Genomic DNA, 16,602 nt, shown 5'->3' with positions numbered 1-16,602 from the left:
TCTGAGCAAGTCTACAGTGAAATGCACTCAGCAAAAGTGCCTCTGCTGATGTTCCAAAGTCAAAGGGGGGCTGGCTGAGAAAACTCCAGCCTCATCATGTTTGCTTCCTGGACCACTATTTCGAGCTCAATTCAACCTCCATGGTCAGGAAAGCATGTCATGCACTGCAGGAGATGTTCCAAGTCACAGCATGCCCAACCACAGTAAGAAAAGCACTTCATTACTGTTGTTACAAAGCATGGAGGTTAGTGAAAAAACCGAAGCTACTCAAGAGACATTACAAAGCCCATCACAAATTTGCTAATGAGCACAAGGACATGACTGTTGAGGATTGGAAGAATGTGGTATGGTCTGATGAGATGAATATCAACTTCTTTGGACTGGATGGTAAGCAGTTCTGTTGGATTAAGAATGCTGGCTTCAACAGCAAGCTGGTCAGGCTGATGGTCAAGTTTGGCAGCAGCCCCATCATGATCTGGGGCTGTATGACATGGGAAGGGGTGGGAGGCATGTGCTTGGTGCTGGGTACAATGAATACAGACCAATACATTGATTACCTTGAATGACAAGCTTGTGAAAACAATCTCAGATTTACAGCTTCAGCATGCATACACTGACATCATGTTTCAGCAAGACAATGACCCAAAACACATGTCAAAGAAGACAACAATGTTGTTGGAAAGCAATAGCATTAAGGTTATGCAATGGCCAGCACAGTCACCAGACTTAAACCCAATTGAACACCTCTGGCACCATCTCAAAATGCAACTTTCACAGTATAGTACAATTGCAAAGTCCAGGGATGAACTGCTCAAGAGATGCAAAGCTGAATGGACAGCAATCACTCCAGAGACATGTAGGACCCTAATAGAGAGTATGCCAGACTGCATCAAGGCAGTTCTTAAGGCCAAAGGAGGGAATACAAAGTACTAAGGTGTTTTTGAGGAGTGCTCCATAAACTGTCCCACAATAAAATAAAAAATCTTGGCTCTTCTTCATAGCACAATTTTTTCAGTCAATGTCAATATCATTTACACAGTCTTGGAGAGAAGAAGCAGGGCTTTCAGACAATATCAGACAGTGTGGCAATACAACTTATGGCTATTGAGCATTAGAGTGATGTATGGTGACATGTAAATTCGTGGGACAATTTACGCCCGAGCTGTATATACAACAGAATAGCTTCTGCTGTCAAGGCAAGATGGCCGAGTGGTCTAAGGCGTAGCATTAAGGAAGATATCCTGCGAAATCGGGAGAACCTGCTATCTTCGGGCGTGGGTTCGAATCCCACTCTTGTCACCAGTCTTTTTGGATTTTTTCCCTTTGAAATTTTTTACCTTTGTTTCTTGCACTTTTTTTATGACAGAGGATGAAAGAGACAGAAAAAGAGGAAGACGTTGAAAGGACAGCGAGAAAAGAAGGATTGCAGCAAAGAGGAGGCAAGCCAGGATGGTAGCTGCAGACGGTGGTGTTGACTGGAACCCGGTTGGAAGGATGTAAAGCAGAGGTTCGAGCAACTGAGATGGAGAGAAGGAAGCAAAGAGAGCTGCAGCTGTGTGTATCCTTGGCATTCCAAGAAGATCGTTGGCAGGAGGAGCGGAATGCCAACGCTTCCCAATCCAGCGTGGTTGGGAAAAGTGCGGCAAGGCAGAAGAGGGCAATATTAAGGCAAGCCGAGTGTTGTACAGGGAGAGAGAGAGCAGAGAGGAGTGTGAGAGTGTCAAGTTTCTTTTGCGCTAGAAGGCGTCGACTGCTTCGGTAGAGCGTGGTGTCGATCCTTTCTTACAGCGATTTTCACTATTTGTTCTGGCATTTTGTATTTCTCAAAAACTGAGTTTCAGTTTGAAATAGATGAAATGAAATGAAGGGAAAGGGAAAGGGAAAGGGAAAGGGATGGCGTGCCTCGGAAAAGGGCAATAGAAAAGGGCAATAGAAAAGGGCAACGGAAAAGGGCAAGATCGGCCTCGGACATGCCATTTTGAAATGAGTGGAACAGGGGTGGGACAACAAGGGGGAAAAAGGACACACAAGAACAAATGCGCCAAGCCACACACACACTCTCTGGAAAAGTCACTTGGAGAGAGTTTCGTAGTTGGGCAGCGAATCTCCCCTCACTTTTCCAGCGAAATAGCCACACTGACACTGACACTGACACTGACACAGTCCTGTAATTGCAAAAATGGACCCCTTTGTTCCTCTGCTTGACCGCTGCACTGGCACACGAGCAAGGCACATTTTCAACACACACACACGCCTCGGACAACCAGGTGGGAAAATGGGGTAAATTGACTGCTCTGTCGCCTTGGCATGCTTGTCCAACACTGAAATGTCTGTTCCCTTTGACTTGCTGGGCCAGCTGCCCCCTCATCCTCGTCGACACACACACACACACACACACACACATGCTCGTTCCGCCATCTCCACCACCACCACCCATCACCACCACCATCTCTCTCCACTCTGTTCCCCTTCTCCCCTCCCCCTCCCCTACCATCCACTGTTCACGACATACGCCGCCATTTCTTTCTGGTATAGAATACATTCATTTGGATCCCCACCGTCTGCAATCAATCAATCTTGTCACGCATCGCTCAGTCTCTCGCAATCGCTTTGGACACATACGCATTCACCATCATCCAACATGAAGGCGGTTGCTGCGATTGTACTTACCACCTTGGTCTCGACCTCCTTGGCCTCCTCTCACGGCCACACCACCCCTCGCCGACGACACCACAACAAGGGCCCCCTCGATGCAGAGCAGGCCATCGTCAAGCGCGCCACCTACTCTGGTATGGCCACCTGGTACGACGTTGGTACCGGCAACGCTGGGTACGTGTCTCTCGCTTGCTTTTCTCTTATCTCGTTGCGTCAGCAACAACAGAGCATGTAGCTAACCTTTTCTTCTCCTTTTCCGCTCGACAGTGCTTGTGGTCAGTTCCTCAACCCCAACGACCACGTCGTCGCTTTGAACCAGCCCATGTACGGTGACCTCGGCCAGCGTTCCTCGTGGTGTGGTAAGACCATCATCATCTCCAACGGTAAAAAGACTGCCACCGCTCGTGTCGAGGATGCTTGCCCTACTGGCGGAGGAAACTGCTTCTATGGCTCTCTCGACATGAGTGTCGGCCTCTTCACCGAGTTCACAAGCCTTGGCACTGGTGTCTTCCCTATCACTTGGTGGCCTGCTGGTGAAGGCGGTGGAAACTCTGGCAACAACGGCGGTGGGCACAACAACAACAACAACAACAACAACAACAACAACAACAACAACGATGACGATGACGATGACGATGGCGACGACGATGACGGCCAAGCCGCCGCTGCCGCTGCCAAGAAGAAGGCTCAACAGGCTGCTAAACAAGCCAAAGAAGAGGCCAAATCGCAAGCCGCTGCTGCTTCCCGTTCTGCCGCCGCCGCCGCCGCCGCTTCGTCAGCTGCTGCTTCCCGTTCTGCTGCCTCTTCTCGTGCCTCAGTATACTCGGTCACCAAGGCTGCTGCCCGTGCCAGCGCTTCCGTCTCCAGAGCCGCTGCCAAGTCGCGTGCCAGCGTTCGCGCCAGCAAGTCGGCTGCTGCCGCCTCCTCCCTCTTGTCCGCCTCTGCCGCCTCTGCCGCCGCTGCCACCGCTGCGACGCCAACAGGCAACCTCAACAACTTTGCCAACCTCTACGACGGTCTTTCCAAGATCATCATGGAGCAGGCCGACTCGTAGACGCCTTGTTCCTTTCTCTTGACCTTGCCCTCCAACGCGGTGCTGGGTGCCTATGGACTCTATCTTGTCTCTCATCTTCTGCCGGCCAGTATCTCATTCATTCATTCATTCGTTCGTTCGTTCGTTCGTTCATTCACGTTCACTTGTTAGGCTTTCGTCAATTCATGCTTTGGAAGGAGACGATCAAAAGGATTTGCATTCCGCATCACAGGATGAGGCACTGCAGTTTGCCGCTTCGAGTCCGGTCCTCGTCGCTATCGTACAGTCGAACATGCAACCAAGCGCGTCTTTTGATCTTTGTTTCAGCTTTTCCATTTCTTGCTTCATTTCGACGTCCCCACGATCCGCTGGTTCAGTCGTTTGCGGGACTGTTGCCTCTGTTTTAGGTACACTTTTGATGTTGAAGCCAAACATGCTTGTTTTGTTTTGTTTTGTTTTGTTTTGTTTTGTTTTTTTTTTTGTTTTTTTGTTTTTTCTTTTTTTGTCTTTTTTTCATACAGTGTCTCACATGTGATGGAATGTGCAAAGTTCTTTCGTACAGACTCGATGTTCTGTGTTGTCTTGCACGCAAAATGTGGTGCCAAGTGAATTATGGATACGAGAGAAGAAGGATGCGGTGAGAAAGAGGTTATTGTGACCAAAGGAATGATTGTCCGCAAGACAGGGATGGTAAGATGCTAAAGAATGCCACAGGAGGTCAAGATATGCCAGGCACTACCTGACATTTCGAGCTTAACGGACCCACCGCTTCTTCTGACCTTGATCGAGTGTCGGAAGAGGCGATTGGGAGGGTTATCAGCATCTTCTGCGATGGCCTCAGCTTTGTTGATGTACCACCTCAAATACTGACCTTCCACCTCCCAGCGACCAGCTGAGACTTGGACATCGACAGCAAGCAGCTGTTCGCTCGCAGCCTCGCGCACGGCTGCAGACCTTGTTGAAGCAGCTCTGCAAAGCTCAGTGGAATCAGCAAGGATGGTCGATGCAGAGGAGCATGATGACTCGGCAATGCTCGACGATTCGCTACTGCCAATGCTGGTTTGCGAAGAGGCGAGCGAAGAGGCGAAGCGGAGCTTTCTCTCCTCTTGACGGGCCCAACGTGCTGATGCAGGGCCATTCTTCTTCCGTCGATCGCGTAGATCCCCACTGGCAGCTGCAGCCACACCATCAGCGCCGTAGTGTAGAAAAGGAAGGTAGATCTCGGTCGGCAAACCGGCTTGAGCGCGATCTAGCTCAGCGCCTGTGATATCGAGAGCATAGGAGAATTCGGATGACTTGATGTCAAACTCAATGCTGGCAGGAGTACCTACTGTGGCAACAGGGAAAGGCCGACAAAAAGCGGCAGCGCCACGAGAACCGTTGAGAAGATTTGGGGCATTGTAATCGCCGTTGCCAGGTACGAGTTCGGGAAGGTTGATGCTGGACTTGGAGTTGCAGCCAGAAGACAGGCCAGTGAGACTGCTCTTGGACTTGGAACGAATGCTGGACGCAGATGAACAACTTGGACTGGCCACAGAGGGGGAATCAGATGAATCCTCCTGCTCGGCACCTTTGACATCGTCGCGACTCCAAATGCTGAGATCTTCGCCATTCCAGTCATCGCCCCATTCGTGACTATTGTCAGGACAGTAGGTCCAAACGGTGTAACTGAGTAGATTCTTGCCGTCGCAACCGTTGAGGGATGCATCCAGCGCCAGAGTTTGCGAGGCATAGTCGCCGATTCCTCTGCCCTTGCTGTCGCCATAGTACGACTTCTTCTTGTCGAGGTCGTATGGAATGCCAATTTCGCCGATCAAACTAGGATACTGGCCGAGGCCGTCGAGGCAATCCTCTCGCAGATACCCGAGCTGATCTCTCATACACTGTCGAATGGCTTTGCTTCCCATACGTATGGCAAAGAGAACACCTGGGTATTTGCCCCGCAAAAGGCCCACAGCATCTGCGTTGAACCAGTTCCAATGCTTGGTAATGAGGGTAAGACCATCGTAGAAGTGGCCAGAGAGACATGCGCGTTGTTTGAGATCGTCCTTGTTAAGAGACTTGGGTGGTGGCTCAAAGACTGGAGGCTGGATGAACATGATAGCCTCTTTGTGAATGGACCTGATCATATCGGCGTACTTGCGGTAGTGTGGTAACCAGTAGTCCTCGGCGAATTCGGCAGGCTTGGTTCCGGCTGGACCTTCGAAGAAACGGAAGTAGGCGTCGTTGAGTACTTCCCCTGAAGCCTCGTCCCATACGCCGTGGGCAGCCCAAAGACATTGACCGAGGGGCCAGGCGTCATCACGTTTCCAGCCCCACCTTGAACCGCCTTGAACACGCTCCTCGTCTTCCGTGAGCCACGCTGAGGTGCCCTTTGGGTCGACAGTGACCGAGCCGCTGCGTTTGGGTCCCATAGCACCGAAGGTCCAGTTCTCTACTGTCTGAGCTTGCCCAGCGCCAAGACGGAAGCTTTGGATTGGAGTGGGGACGGGGCCCTTCTTGAGCTGCCAGGACTTTGGGATAGAAGAGATACTGTCGAGGCTGATGTAGGTGTGGTTGGGCTCATTGACACTGTCCCAGCCAATGACACATTCTTCTACGAGATCGCCCGCATCGACTATCTTGTTGACGAGCTGTTTGCAAGCATTGATATAATGTGATTGCAGCCAGTCCTGAATGTTTTGACCGTCAATGATGCAACGTGGTGCAAAGTGCTTGCCAGCGAAGAAGAGCGCAGAGAGAGTAGCAGCTGCTAGGCGAGTGTAATTGGTTGCCCAGAGCATATCGGGAAAGTCGGCTGGATCTGGGTTCGCTGCGTTTGGCCATTCGGCCTGAATGAAGGCAGCTTGTGTTGTCGTAAAGTTGCGAGGGTTCATGCCACATGCGATCAGGGTCCAGTAGGGAGCGCCAGAGCCTCCCGTGAAGCGAGAGAAGAGATCCTGATGAGGGTCCATGAAGACCCGAAAGCCATACTGCTTGATTTTGCGCAGAACGTTGACGGTGTAGTCTAGAAATTCGGTATCGTATTGACCAGGGCCGTTGTGCTCGATGGCCTCCCATGTAAAGACGTAGCGAAAGCAATTGAAGCCCCATGACCGAAGACGAGCGAGGTGGACATCAGCCGAACCATCTTCGAGATTAAGAGGCTGTCCGACAAAGCTTTCTCCACCAGACTCTGCTGATTGCCAGAAGCCTTCGAGCTTTTGTGAGGGTTGACCGATTGGAGACTTGTTCTGACCCGAGAGGTTGACACCACGGAGCAAGAGAGCACGACCCTTTGTGTCTCGGAAGAAAGCATCAGAGGCATGGATGTAGTAGTCGGGTACCGGCTCGCCAGTGATGGGCGAGTGTGAGCTTGAAATCGACATGGTCGGTCAACGGTGCAGGTTGATGGTGGATGAGATGACAGATGATACTACGATTGCCTTTGCCGATTGAAGTTGAATCGAGATGGGCGGCAGCTCCGCCGTAGCGCAGCGATGATCAGTGCGTGATCAGCTCGCCACTCGATCGACAGTATTGCTCGGGAAAGGACGATATGACAAGGCGAAAGAGGCCAAGATGAGGTAGTGTCGAGAATACAAGTCGTCGAGTGGAGTAAATCCAAGTGGATCAACCAATTGACAACTGCCCAGTGGTCCGTGCATTTCACCACGTGTCGATCGCTTCTGCTCATCGGCAATTTGAGAATTGTGCGGGTCACGTGAGCAATGTTAGATCGTTATTCCAGAGCTCGCGACGCGTGTTTTTGTTGGTTTTCTGGCTGAACGCAACTCTGCGCCAAAATTGATATGTGTTTGTGTGTGTGTGCGTGTGCGCGTGTGCGCGTGTGTGTGTGTGTGTGTGTGTTTTGGCTGATAGACTCGTGGTTCAACTGTCCAACACTGACAGCTTTTGCCGCCATCCATCCAAAGCTGGCTACTACCATCATCTTATCTTTTACTTTTCATCGTAGATTGCCCGCTCAACGACACCTACTGGTCCTTTCCATCATCAGCTTCGGTAGGCATACCGCTCGCCACTTGGATCCGCTTCCGCACCTAACCTCAACACCTTGGACTCGAGTCGAACAACATCAATTGAGATGGCGAGCACAAACATGCGTCGCTCGACGCTGGCTGCCATCGATCCGAATCAGAACAATGGACATCTTCCATCCGCACTCCCATTCCCTGCTTCCGCTGCCAAGTCTGTCAAGACGATCTCTAGTGGTCCCTTCCAACCTCGTGCTTCTATGATCCCTCAGCAGTCCAACCCAGTCCGTCAGGTCAGTGCAACAGCCACTGCACGAGATGTTCAACAAGGCTCGCAACATTCAGGTCCCCTACACTCGGCAACACAGAGTGGTCGTCGTGGTGACTCTGGCATGTATGCTGGCCGTCAGAGTGTCGCCTCAGCAGGCCGCCTGAGCGTTGCAGTCAACGCAACACCAAAGTAAGTTGACACCCAACTCGCCCGACAAAGCTATCGCGCATTCCAAGCCATGATACTCACTACACTTGTCCTTCTCTGTTATTCTGGTACAGCTCCAGAAGATCTATGGCCGGAAGGCTGTCAATTGCTCCTGGAAACATCGGCAACACTGGTGGCTCAGGCGTGAGGGAGAGCAGGCCCATCAAAGACAAGTACTACAAGACCCGCATGGGTCTCACAGTGAAGGAGCATCTCGAGCGCACAGGATTCACCATGATGGGATGGGATGCGAACAAAGGTGTTCACGAGCCAACTCAATCTGCTTTCGTCGGCATGTTCAAGCACATCTACGCCACTTGCATCGACACAAACTTTGTCATGGGCGCAGACGGCAAGAAATTCGAGGAGGAGGTGCTAACACTGATGAAAGAGATCAAGTATCCTGCGGCAGACGAACTTAGCAAGACCAAGCTCACTGCTGCTGGTAGTCAAAGTCACTGGCCCTACTGTCTCGCTATGCTCGAGTGGATGGTCAACCTTGGCAACCAAGCAGAGACCATCGGCACCGGTCCCAGATCACGACCAGACGAGATCGAAGACTTGCAGTCTCTCTTCTTCCCGTATCTGTGGGACTGTTACGATCGCTTCTGGCAGAACGAGGACACTTATCCCGAAGAGCATGCTAAGCTCGGAGTTCGCTTTGAGGAGAAGAACGCGGCGATAGAGCGCCAACTCAAGGATCTTCAAGCAGAGCATATCAAGCTGGAAGAAGAGCTCTCCGACTACCTCAAGAACGACTCTCCGCTCAAGATCGAGCGAAGCGAAAACGAGATGCTTACCAAGGATGTTTCCAAGTTCCACAAATACTACGACGAGGTGCTCATGCCTAAGCTCGACAAGACCAAAAAGGCCATCGAGAGGCTCATCAAGGAGATTGCGCTTACCGAAAAGGAAATCGATGACAAGCAGAAGCGCAAAGTCGACCTGCAGGAACAGGTCAATGCTCAGGAGATGTCGGCGGAAGAATACGAGAGAATGTTGGCGGAGAGGAACCGTCTCAGCAAGCGTCTCGAGGTGTTGGGCGAACAAAACAAGAAGGCAGCTGGAGACGGATGGTCGCTCGAGATAGCCATCGCCAAGAAGCAGGCCGACACAGAAGACCGTATCTCGAAATTTAACCCCTTGGCGCGATCCATTTCACTTCTGCCATTCAAGCTCACTTCTGGTGCTGTCATTGAGGAGCTCGAACTGACACCATCCAACGCCTCGACGATGCTGCAACCGGGTGTCGACATCAAGGGCTCCTTCCGTCGACAGATCGAGATGCTGCGCTCGCAAGAAGCCGACAAGTACCGTCATGCCTCCAAGAAGCGTCTCACCATGCAGGAGGAGTACGAGAGGCTGCAGGAAGCGCTTTCAGACAAAGAGACACAGCTCCTCTCGGACCGAGAGCGTTGTGAGGCCTTGTCCAGGCAAGCCGCTGAATACGAAAAGAGCTGCAAGACAGTACAGGAGCGATACAAAGCAGACGAAGGCAAGCTGGAGAGATCGACCTACGAGACGGAAGCGTCCGGAAGCGTCCACCTTCAACAGGCCGAGTCGAGGTTGACAAGTCTCCAACTCACTGCCGAACACAAGGAAGAGGAGTGGAGCCAGCAACGATCTCGAGTGGACGAAGACATGCTCAACTTTGTCGTGCTCTTGAGCAAGATGAAGGGCGATGTCACCGGACAGCTGCGTGAAATCCAAGCAGCCGTGGCGCTTAAGAGCCGCGATGATTGATCGATCGACCTGCTAGTCCACTTTCCGCTATCTTGCCTGACCGCCTCTTTGCATCTATTTACCTCTGTATTGCTTTCCACTCATTGTACTTGTGCCGCTGTGCCATCCTTATCTGTAGAACCTAGCTTTCCGCGTTACATTGCCTTTTTGTTTGCTTAGGACGAGTATACCATGCCCCGCCATTTCCAGATGTAACACGACCATTCAGGACAAAGCAAAGCTGGATTGCGGACTGTGTCGTTTGTTGGGAACAGGCAAGGAGAATGTAGATGATGCTTGTTGTGCACTGATGAGCAAGTGGCACTTTGCCGGCTCTCCATCGAAGAGCAATCGGGAATCGGCTAGAAATCCAACCCGATTTCCGAGATCAGATGGCCTGTGCGCAGAAGCAGTGCGAATGTGTGTATGTGTTGAGGCCTTTGCTCGTGCTTCCACTTGCAGATCCACCATCTACCATCAACCACATCCTGCTACCTCTATCTCGATCTCCGAACTGCACACGGACAGCAAGCATGTCAGCTGCAGGCATCGGCAACCTCAGCACGCTCATTAAGAGGTAAGTACTTGTCTGAATACCAGCTTGTTCCCAGCCCGGGCCTTGTCACTGACTTGTTCTATTGTCTTGATTTCTGGCTTCCATTTTGGGTAGGCTGGAAGCAGCGACCTCACGCTTGGAAGACATTGCTCTCCACCAGACCTCCGGCTCTTCGCAGCGAGAACTCACGCCCGCAGGTGCAGGTGCGTTAGCTGGCGGCTCTGCTAAGCCACCTCCCCCTCCCCCTCCCCCACCCGCCGCGGTCGAACAGCCCAAGGATGGTCCACCTGCAGTCAAGGCTTTCGATGAAGCGCTCGATCTGGTTCTCGACGAATACAAACAGCTCAGTGCCAAGATTGGCGGCACAGTACAGGAGCAGGCCGCCGCCGTTTTGAAGACTTTTAAAGCACAGCGTGATCTCATCTTGTTGGCTGCATCCAGTCAGAAGCCAGCTGGAGGTGCCGCATCCCCCGTCTTCGCTGACTTGCTCAAGCCTCTTCAGGCTGCTCTCACCGACGTCATCGAGATGCGTGACAAGAATCGCGGCGATAAGCAGCTCTTTAACCACCTCAGCACCGTCAGCGAAGGTATCCCCGCGCTAGGCTGGGTTGCTGTTGAGCCTAAGCCTGCTCCCTATGTCGGCGACATGAAGGACAGCGCGCAGTTCTACGCCAACCGTGTCATCAAGGACTTCAAGGATTCCGACAAGACGCATGTCGAGTGGAGCAGATCCTTCACCAAGCTTCTTGATGCACTCAAGGCCTACGTCCTCAAAACGCACACTACTGGTCTTGTGTGGAACCCGAAAGGTGGAGATGCTGCGTCGTTCAAGGGTACATCCAGTGCAGCTCCATCCGGCGGTGCACCTCCCCCTCCTCCTCCTCCTCCGCCTGCCGCTGACCTGTCTGCTGGTGCGGTTGGTGGTGGTGCTGCGTCTGCTGGCGGCATGGACGCTGTGTTCGGACAGCTCAACCAGGGCGAGAAGATCACCAAGGGACTCAAGAAAGTCGATACAAGCCAAATGACACACAAGAATCCCGAACTACGAGCCACTGCGGCACCAGCTGCTCCCTCTGCTACCAAAGCTGCACCACCCAAGCTTGCCGCCAAGCCAGCCCAGCTGAAAGCCAAGAAACCACCAAAGACCCAACTGGACGGCAACAAGTGGACCATCGAGTATCACGAGGACAACCGCTCCATCCTCATCGACCAAACCGAGATCAACCAAACCGTCAACATCTTCAACTGCAAGAACAGCATCGTTCAGATCAAAGGCAAGATCAATGCTGTGCAGATGACGAACTGCACCAAAACATCCATCTTGGTCGACACGCTTGTTTCGTCGCTCGAGGTGACCGGTTCGCCTTCGTTTGCGGTGCAGATTACGGGCCGTGCACCGACTATTTTGCTGGACTCGTGTGATAGCGGTCAGATCTATCTTTCGGACAAGTCGCTGGATTCGGAGATCATTGCAGCTAAGTGCAGCGCGATTAATGTTAGTTTGCCAGTTCCGGGTGGAGAGGAGGGGGAGTTTCAAGAGTTTGCCTTGCCTGAGCAACTGAAGCATACTGTTGACGCGATCGGTGGGAAGGGTAAGAGCCGGGTCAAGACTGAGGTTGTTGCTCATACGGGCTGAAAGGAGCTGCACAGATTGGTGTTTTTGGAGTAAACGACCTACAAGCAGCCGCCGATGTATGGCACAGCCACAGAAGGCAAAAGCAACAATACATCTTTACCGAGTATCAAAAGCCTGGAGAACGTGTGTTTGGCCATGTCTGTGCTGCTGATAGACGACTGTGATTGTTGTATGCATTCCGCTGCGGGAGTGATGGAGAGTGACAAGTGGGAAGGAATGGAGTTGCTTGACGAAGAGGAAGAGCAAAGAGCGGATTTGGGCGATCAATGTTAAGTTTGTTTATTCAAACAAGTTTCGCAGCCGTAAAACTCGGAGACCAGACGCTTTGACATTTCCCACTCACTTTGACCCACCGCCACCATCACTCTGCCGCGCCACCACCACCATCTACCTACTCAAACAAAGCATCATTGTCCCGCATAATACATCAGAACAACGTCTCAGAGTCCTCAAGCAACGCCCTCGATAACAAAGTCGGCGTCACAGAATCTCAGCCGCATTCGAGCACAGCACCAGCACATACACATACACATACACATCAAAATGACCGACGCTGGCGAGACATCCAAGGCAAGCCTTCTCTCCCTACCTCCCGAGATCCTCGACAGCATCGCAACCTACGCCGCTACATCCGATAGCTCCTTCTCCTCCGCCACGCCTTCGGCGCCTTGTAGTTTTCTCTACGACTCATCGGTTCGCTCCTCTCATGTCGTTACTCCACCCACCGACCTTCATGCGCTGCAACTCGTTTGTCGACGCTTACACTCGCTTCTCAGCCTCCAGTCTAACCCTCGTCTCTATGCAAGAGTGTTCCGAAGCAAGTTCGATACGGCTGCCATTGGCCGTCGATTCGGTAAAACCGCACTAGCCTCTCATAACCTAGCCAAGGAACTCCAACGACGCTGTACTTTACTCAAGCGGATGCGACGCTGTGTTCTATCCGCCGCTTTCCCGCCCGAAGGTGGTAATTCGCTGGTGGAGGTTGAGGAGTCGGTGACAGAGATGTTGTGGTTAGCGTATTTGATGATGTTGGAGAATGATGGCTTGAATTATGAGCAACTTTGTTGGGCACAACTCCACAGCTTTTTGGCGTTGCACCATGCAGCGTATATGTTGGATGGGGCTGTACAGCCGGGCTATCCTTCAGATGCGGTTCATAAGGCTCTCGCTTTGCATCTCGTCTATCTGTTGACTGATCCGGAACAACTGGCGTACGAACCAAGAAGCGAGGCAGTGGAAATGCTCTTCGTTTTACGACCTTTCGTATTTGCTGCGCATAAATTCGATGCCTATATGGCTCCCTGGACGCTTCGCAATCTACCTCAGCCCACCAACAGCAGCAGCAGAAACAGCAACGGCACATGGCATGAACCCGCACAAGCAGCAAACGCAACATCAACAGCCACCAATCCATTCCTCGCCGATCTCACCCCCAAAGATCGCAGTTGCACAATCCAACACGTCTGCGGCCCGCTCCGCATTGCTCCGCCCATCCTCGCCCAAGGTGCATGTTTCTCGTTTTTCATGAAAGTTGAAAAAGATCCCGCGGTACTAGGTATGGCCGCTCTCACGGACCCAGACGAGGGTTCATCAGAAACAACCATTCGTCAACCAGCTGCAACTCGTTCTCCCCTCTCCCTCACCTCTCTCGATCACGATAAAGACGCTACTCGACTGTTAGCCTGTCTCGATGCACGCCAGTCGCCAGGACTACCGCCATTGTTCTTCAAAGGCATGTTCGAAGGTATTTGGGAAGGCAGGTTTAGCTTTTTCGATTTCGATTCTTATCGAGAAATGCTTGCTGGTCGTATGCGTAGTCTCTACGAAGGACCTTTTGGCGAACAGCCGCAAATCTGGAAAATTCGCGAGAAGCTTGTCAAACTTGGTCCCGCACAGCTCCAAGGTGGCAAGGGTAGCATCCTTGCTGCAGGTTATACTTCTGGGGGTTCGCATGGACTAGATGTTGCGACAGGGGTGGGGGATGGAAAGGGGAAGGGGAGAGCTTACTTGCCGAATGATTGGGAGCAATATCCGAGATATCAGGATGAAGATGCAAGTGAGAGATACGAAATTCTTCTCTCCGGAACGGGCCATTCTGCATGGGGAAGGTTTGTTGTGAGGGGTAGGGTGAGAAGTTGGGATGGAATGTTGATTATGACAAAGGAGTACAGGCCCGATGGAAGAGGCAAGTGGTTGTACAGAGGTTACTGTGTTGCTGGTGGAAAACTCGTCGGCAGATGGAGAGATACCTTTACACCCGAGAACATGTATGGTTATGAGGGTTGTTTTCTTTTCCAACGAAGAGGTGTTTAAACACCACCACTATATTCTCAGAACAAAGTTGCCCTATCTAGCAACCTTATCGGTATACCCTTCCTCAACAAGTTTACTCTTCCAATCTCTTCATGTCTGACGAATGAAAGTCTTGAGTAGCAATGAAATGCTCGCCTTCAAACCCGATGTGCTCCCGAAGTTACCATATTGCCAGCCGCAACTCCATATATGCTCCCACTTGCTTATGCGAATTATTGTACCCGTCGCTCCCTATTGCTCACTTATAAAATAAATAAAAATAAATAAAATAAAAAAAAGGTTACAGAGCTCACTCAAATTTTTCCGTCGCACTGCGTTAGAGCGGATCGCAGAGGCTACAGAAGTGCAATCTTCGGTTTGGATTGGAGAATAGCAAAAGAGCCAGTAATGCAAGATTTTGGGTTTGTGTATGCAAGTGTGATGTGTGTGTCGGTTGAGTCAAGGGTGATCCAACGCAGTGCTCATCAACCCGCCAGTTGCTGGGATGCTTGCTAAAGCGTGCAACCAAGTATGTGAACTGATGTTACAATCATAGAAAGGGAAAGGAAAAGTCGAGGTGGCAGTAGAGAGTTTTAGTCGAAAAGACCGAAACCCATGTCGTCATCAGATTCTTCCTTCTCCTCTTCCTTCTTCTCCTCCTTCTCCTCAGCGGCACCACCGGCGGCAGCGGCAGCACCACCAGCAGCAGGAGCAGCAGCAACAGCGGCACCTCCACCACCAACGTTGGTAAGAAGCTCCTTGACGTCTTTACCCTCAAGAGCCTTAGCAAGGAGGGTGGCCCAGATGGGTTCGACGGGTGCACCGGCTGCAGTGGTCAACTGGACGATTTTCTCCGACTGTTGGGGGTGGCAAGCAATGATGAGGTTAGTTTCATGTATCGGGGCGAGAAAGGACGTTGTTAGGAGTGCAGAGGTGGACGGGAGTTGGTGGGAAAAACATCGTGGCAATAGCTGCGGCGGTAGTGCTTGGCAGTAGCAGTGGCAGCATCGATAAAGTAAATGGTGCAAGCCCAGATGCTCCCTGACTAGTTGCCGCAATCCATGTGTATATCATCCCCGTATGGCCGCATGTGTGCATTCCATCGTGTGCTGTACAGATTTCCAGTATCCATCAGCCCCCCGAAACCATGTCTGTTATCATTTCTTGTCTTGAGTCGAGGCAGATTCACAAACGTACTGGACCGAACAAGATGACGATACCAACGGCCAGAAGCATGCGCACAGCATCATCCTCCTGAGAAAGAAGTCATGTCATCGTCCTTGGCACTGGGATCCAGTCTACCGTCTGTCTGTCAAACTGACCCTTGTCATGTCTTGCACAACGACGCGTCCTTTGTATGCTGCAGTTGCGATGTTGTTGACAGCGACCGACAATAGCGCTGCTGCACACCTTCTTCCAACGCCTGACCAATGATCCCAACTTGTGTCTCTCTTTTGTCACCGACTACTTGGATGTCTGTTGCTGATGTCGATGTCGGACATTTGCATGATTTCCAAACCCAACCTGCACTCTCGTTGGTCCTCCGATGCTGTATGGATGAATCGTTGTTGGTGCTGATGCTGTCCTTGTTCATCGTTGCTGATGCTACTACTGCTTTACTGTTTCTACTTTTGCTGTTGCTGTTGATGATGCTATTCCGTCGATCCTTCGACACCTCTCCATCTCTGCACTGATTGATGTTGTTGCTGAATACATACGGTAATCTCGAGACCCTCATCAGCGAGGATGAGCGAAGCGTAGGTGGCGGCAAGATCGCTGTTGATTGTGCAAGAATGTATTTTTGTCAGAAGATGCTATTCTGCCACGTTTAATGTTGGGTGTTGAGGTTTGGAACTTACGAGGAAGCCATTTTGACTATATGTGTGAGTTGAGATATCGAGAAATGGATACTTGACGATAGGTGAAGAAGGAACAAGGGGTTTGCTGATCGCGAGCTCGATTGAGTCGGCACAACTCAACACACTTGCACCAACTTGCGGCTGCGAATTGAGATTGACTCGCCTGCCAGCTGCGACCTTGCAGAGTAGACTTGTGACTGTGTGTGTTAGACACTTTGGCGGTGTTTGAGGTCGTTTTCGTAAAACTATAAAGCAAGCTCGGCCGAGGAGGTTCAGAAATCGCAACAATCGGGGATCAGATCCAGTCGAAACGTAAAAAAACAAAAAAAAACAAAAAAAAAAAAAAAAACAAAAAAAAAAACAAAAAAAAAAAAACAAAAAAAAGGAAAAAAGGAAA

At 51.3% G+C, this 16,602-nt stretch overlaps 7 protein-coding genes and 1 non-coding gene across 8 annotated transcripts; 6 read left to right on the top strand and 2 right to left on the bottom strand.

Moving 5' to 3' along the window:
* Positions 1 to 96: 96 nt before the first annotated feature.
* Positions 97 to 933, top strand: UHO2_01106 (putative transposase; the record flags this gene model as incomplete). Its single annotated transcript, XM_041553574.1, has 3 exons — positions 97 to 203; positions 245 to 500; positions 541 to 933. The coding sequence occupies 3 exons, from the start codon at positions 97 to 99 to the stop codon at positions 931 to 933; spliced, it is 756 nt and encodes a 251-aa protein (XP_041409508.1).
* Positions 934 to 1,195: 262 nt separating this feature from the next.
* Positions 1,196 to 1,299, top strand: tRNA-Leu(AAG). Its single transcript has one exon. It is a non-coding gene; the product is annotated as a tRNA-Leu (tRNA).
* A 1,342-nt stretch (positions 1,300 to 2,641) lies between these two features.
* On the top strand, positions 2,642 to 3,709 carry UHO2_01105 (uncharacterized protein; the record flags this gene model as incomplete). The annotated part of the gene is made up of 2 exons (XM_041553573.1): positions 2,642 to 2,829; positions 2,923 to 3,709. 2 exons carry the CDS (start codon positions 2,642 to 2,644, stop codon positions 3,707 to 3,709), a joined length of 975 nt encoding a protein of 324 aa, XP_041409507.1.
* A 677-nt stretch (positions 3,710 to 4,386) lies between these two features.
* On the bottom strand, positions 4,387 to 7,056 carry UHO2_01104 (uncharacterized protein; the record flags this gene model as incomplete). The annotated part of the gene is made up of 1 exon (XM_041553572.1): positions 4,387 to 7,056. The coding sequence occupies one exon, from the start codon at positions 7,054 to 7,056 to the stop codon at positions 4,387 to 4,389; it is 2,670 nt and encodes an 889-aa protein (XP_041409506.1).
* A 716-nt stretch (positions 7,057 to 7,772) lies between these two features.
* UHO2_01103 (uncharacterized protein) lies at positions 7,773 to 9,883 on the top strand (the record flags this gene model as incomplete). Its single annotated transcript, XM_041553571.1, has 2 exons — positions 7,773 to 8,122; positions 8,215 to 9,883. The coding sequence occupies 2 exons, from the start codon at positions 7,773 to 7,775 to the stop codon at positions 9,881 to 9,883; spliced, it is 2,019 nt and encodes a 672-aa protein (XP_041409505.1).
* Positions 9,884 to 10,395: 512 nt separating this feature from the next.
* On the top strand, positions 10,396 to 12,054 carry UHO2_01102 (putative adenylyl-cyclase-associated protein CAP; the record flags this gene model as incomplete). Its single annotated transcript, XM_041553570.1, has 2 exons — positions 10,396 to 10,439; positions 10,533 to 12,054. 2 exons carry the CDS (start codon positions 10,396 to 10,398, stop codon positions 12,052 to 12,054), a joined length of 1,566 nt encoding a protein of 521 aa, XP_041409504.1.
* A 543-nt stretch (positions 12,055 to 12,597) lies between these two features.
* UHO2_01101 (uncharacterized protein) lies at positions 12,598 to 14,367 on the top strand (the record flags this gene model as incomplete). Its single annotated transcript, XM_041553569.1, has 1 exon — positions 12,598 to 14,367. One exon carries the CDS (start codon positions 12,598 to 12,600, stop codon positions 14,365 to 14,367), a length of 1,770 nt encoding a protein of 589 aa, XP_041409503.1.
* A 572-nt stretch (positions 14,368 to 14,939) lies between these two features.
* On the bottom strand, positions 14,940 to 16,216 carry UHO2_01100 (putative RPP1A - 60S large subunit acidic ribosomal protein a1; the record flags this gene model as incomplete). The annotated part of the gene is made up of 3 exons (XM_041553568.1): positions 14,940 to 15,203; positions 16,065 to 16,122; positions 16,206 to 16,216. 3 exons carry the CDS (start codon positions 16,214 to 16,216, stop codon positions 14,940 to 14,942), a joined length of 333 nt encoding a protein of 110 aa, XP_041409502.1.
* Between the last annotated feature and the right edge of the window lie 386 nt (positions 16,217 to 16,602).

Source organism: Ustilago hordei (genome assembly GCF_900519145.1).
Source record: "Ustilago hordei strain Uho2 genome assembly, contig: UHO2_contig_02, whole genome shotgun sequence".
In the NCBI taxonomy this organism is placed as follows: domain Eukaryota; kingdom Fungi; phylum Basidiomycota; class Ustilaginomycetes; order Ustilaginales; family Ustilaginaceae; genus Ustilago; species Ustilago hordei.
Note: the sequence above shows the minus strand (reverse complement) of the source record. Positions and strands in the feature narration are given on the sequence as shown.